At 37.5% G+C, this 3539-nt stretch overlaps 1 protein-coding gene across 1 annotated transcript in view; it reads right to left on the reverse strand.

Moving 5' to 3' along the window:
• Nucleotides 312-3539, reverse strand: part of LOC110266157 — a 4794-nt gene continuing 1566 nt past the window's right edge. The window contains exons 2-5 of the mRNA XM_021110209.1: nucleotides 2854-3116; nucleotides 2706-2758; nucleotides 2467-2628; nucleotides 312-395 (exon numbers count right to left, since the gene is read on the reverse strand). Of these exons, the coding sequence (XP_020965868.1) occupies nucleotides 385-395; nucleotides 2467-2628; nucleotides 2706-2758; nucleotides 2854-3116 (489 nt within the window). The 3' untranslated portion in view covers nucleotides 312-384. The remainder of the gene's footprint in view (nucleotides 396-2466; nucleotides 2629-2705; nucleotides 2759-2853; nucleotides 3117-3539) is intronic.

Here is a 3539-nt window from a genome sequence, read left to right on the forward strand (position 1 = left end):
CACCAAACAAGTGATATCAAGTTGATCAGTCTCAATATCACAAGTCCAATGCTTTAAGTCCCAAATGCATGCTCATGAATGTTTATGCCACATATATCAGTTAGATATCCTAATAGCACATAGACACATACACAGGGAATGCTCAGAGGCATAATCAGTCTATCCTCAGGCTCTATAGGAACGAACTGCTCTGATACCATAATGTAACACCCTACCACACAGAGCTTTACACCTAGGATGTAAAACAGAGGTGGCGAGGTTCTACAACTGCTAAAATAAAATACATACATATAATAGTAGAAAGAATACATACACAAATTGAAACCCCAAAATAACCCAGGGACCGCTCCGCTTCAGGGATCCAAGAACCTAGCGAGAAGCCTCTCAACCTGCATCTGAAAACAATAACACAGTATGGGGTGAGAGCTAGAGGTTCTCAGCATGATAAAGGTACCACGCATATAATAAATATGGTCCTGGGAATGCCAGAGGCAATCCTAGAACTCCATCATACAATTATAAAACCTACTTTCTAAGCAGAAGCCATAAAAAGGGGTAGGTAATCTAAGCATTCCTAAACTTACTTACTTTAGAAACTTACTTGCCTTAGACCTAACATTAACATCTAACCAAATCCACCGTTCCTCCACTCCTCCAACGTCCAAGATTCAGTAGAGACAAACAAACAAGTAATTTCACGCACAAGTAGGAAACAGATAGTGCAAGTAGCGAATATAGCAAGTAGCATGGTAAATATTCAGTTAGGCAATCCCAAGTAATGCATAGCAGTTAAAACAAACAAATGCACATAATGCATGTCTATCCTATGGCTGTTGATATCAACTATCGGTTATGTAGCCATCCCTACATGTTTTCAAGCTCAAAAATACACCATGGGGAGGATTCCCAAGCTGACATGGGGAAAAGAATGTCCTAAGCTCAATAATATCCATGGGACGAGTCCCAAGCTGACATGGGGTGAAGAGACAACACCTCAAGCTGACATGAGGGAGATAACACCCTCAAGCTCAATATATTCAATCATTTCTCATAATTATCAGTTTCATCCTCGAAACTATTTCATATCTCATCTCATCATTCTCAACTTTACTTAACTCATTGATCATACATTTTATTGTTCTTGATTGATTAACATCATCAATCCTCAACTTCTTACATTATTCTCTTACTTGCCTCAAACATTTCATAATGTAGAAAATTAATCATTTAAGCCTTAACATCATAATTCATTCACATATACGCCTCCTTCCTGTATAATTCACCGTTCTTACCTCTTACTTCATTCCCAAGTTACCTTAAACTCCTATCTTCCACTACTTACTAAGCTTACCAGTAAGATCTAAGGTTAACAGGACAAAAATAGGGGTTTAGGGGTTCAAAACCATGTTTAGATCATAAAAACACAGGAGCTGGAAAACAGAGGGTGTGCGTGCGCACAGCTTAACAAGAAATCAAAATGTGTGCGTGCGCACAAATGCGTGCGTGCGCACACCAACAAGGAGTTACTTGATGTGCGTGCGCCTTATCTGTGCGAGCGCCTCCAGCAAAAAGCATATCCTGGTGTGTGCGTACGCATAAGGGCGTATGTGCGCACGCTTTTTGAAAAACACCAGGTGTGCGTGCGCACAAAAGCATGCGTACGCACAGATAGGTTTCTGCTACTGCTGGGTACGTGCGCACGGCTGTGTGCGTGGGCACACATCAGAATTTTCTGATTCTGCTACAACTTCCTGAATTTCAGTTTTTAGCACCGGATCTCCGGCGTCCATAACTTCCTCTACAGAATTTGGTTTTTCACAAATCTTATATCGTTTTCAAGCTTATAAAACATACTTTCATTTAAGATAAACCTCATTTTCATCCAAAATTTGGGGAGCGTGTTATGGACTACCGAAGTTCATCAAAAACCATTTTTTACCAACTTATACCACACCCCATTTTTACCAAACCCATGTTTTCCTTTCAAAACTCATTTCCACTCAACTCAACATACCATAACCACCCATATAATTAGCCTTTAACCATAGCACAACAATTCTTACAACTTAGCTCTTTAACACCACATTTCACCCAACTTTACAAATTTTAGCCACAAACCAACATGTTACTATATATACACATATCATCATCATGATCAAATTCCTCCACCATCGTTACAACGTTATTCGTTATGTCAATACCAACAAATCCAAATAACACCACTCAATCTCAACCATATCATTACATTGTCATAATCATAAATCCTTTATCCATTATCATTATACTAGCATATATATATATAACCCACATTGTCAATTACTCAACACAAGCCCAACATCAATCCATTCATCAACATCATAAAAACTAATCATTTAACATGTTTAACCATTTCAACTTATCCTATAGTGTTCTAGCCTAAGTTTTCACAGAACCTTACATGTTAAATGCGCGAAACCTAAACCATACCTTGGTCGATCACCATGTTTAGTCCAAGGCAGCCACACAACTCACACTTACAGCCCCCCCCCAAGCTTGAGAAATTATCCAAAACCTTAGCACCAATCTTCCACCAAGCCTCCAAATGTCCACAATTCAATTCCAATGCATATGTATATACTTTATTCACACCTAATACATATGTATACTTCAAATTCAGATTTCACACAATAAAATCAAGATTTCGCTAGGGTTTAGGTGATCCTTACCGCACCCACACTCACAGCAACTCAACCGATAAGCTCCGCAAGTTAAATCGAGCCTAGAACACCAAATTGAACAATTTTTAACATATTTGCTCATAGATTTTCGAAACTGAAATAGGGAAGATGAAGGAAGGAAATGTGGATTCCTTACCTTACAACGTACCGGGCTTTGTAGAGCTCAACGCCGCGGTTGCATGGCTGCAAACGGATCGTCAATCGGAGCTCCGGATCAAAAGTTATTGAGAATTGAATTTTGAATGAGGGTTTTGGAAGCTTCAAACGTTCTTCCTCCGCATGCTGAGCTCTCCAGCGTTTGCATGCCAAAATGAAGGAGAAAATGAGCTTCAGCTCATTTAAGTGATGGGTCCGGTTGGGCCCACGGGTCCGGTTTGTGTCCGGTTCAACCGGTTCGATCTATCCGGTTTAATTTTGGGCCAAATTTTTCAAAATTGGTATCAAAATTCTCATTTTGAAGAGCTCTATCCTATTTTGATATTAGTTTTACATTTTTAATTTTCCTAATTAAAAGTCAATTTATTGACTAATTATTTGCTAATTTTAACAGGGTTTACATTTCAACTATAAGATTTATTTTTAAGTTAAACTAAAAGAAATGAATTATATTACAAAAAATTATTTATTTTGTCTTTTATAATATCATTTATTTGGCATATGCCACTAGTGACTAATTATTTGATTGACATATAAAGGATGCAAAAAAAAAAAAGTCTGTATCTACTAATAGTTAGTTAAAATATTAATATGTTAATTTTCTAGACTATTGAATATGTAGAATGTTAGATTTGATATTTAAATATATGTAAATTTGTTTATGAC

Source organism: Arachis ipaensis, chromosome B01, assembly GCF_000816755.2.
Source record: "Arachis ipaensis cultivar K30076 chromosome B01, Araip1.1, whole genome shotgun sequence".
NCBI lineage: Eukaryota > Viridiplantae > Streptophyta > Magnoliopsida > Fabales > Fabaceae > Arachis > Arachis ipaensis.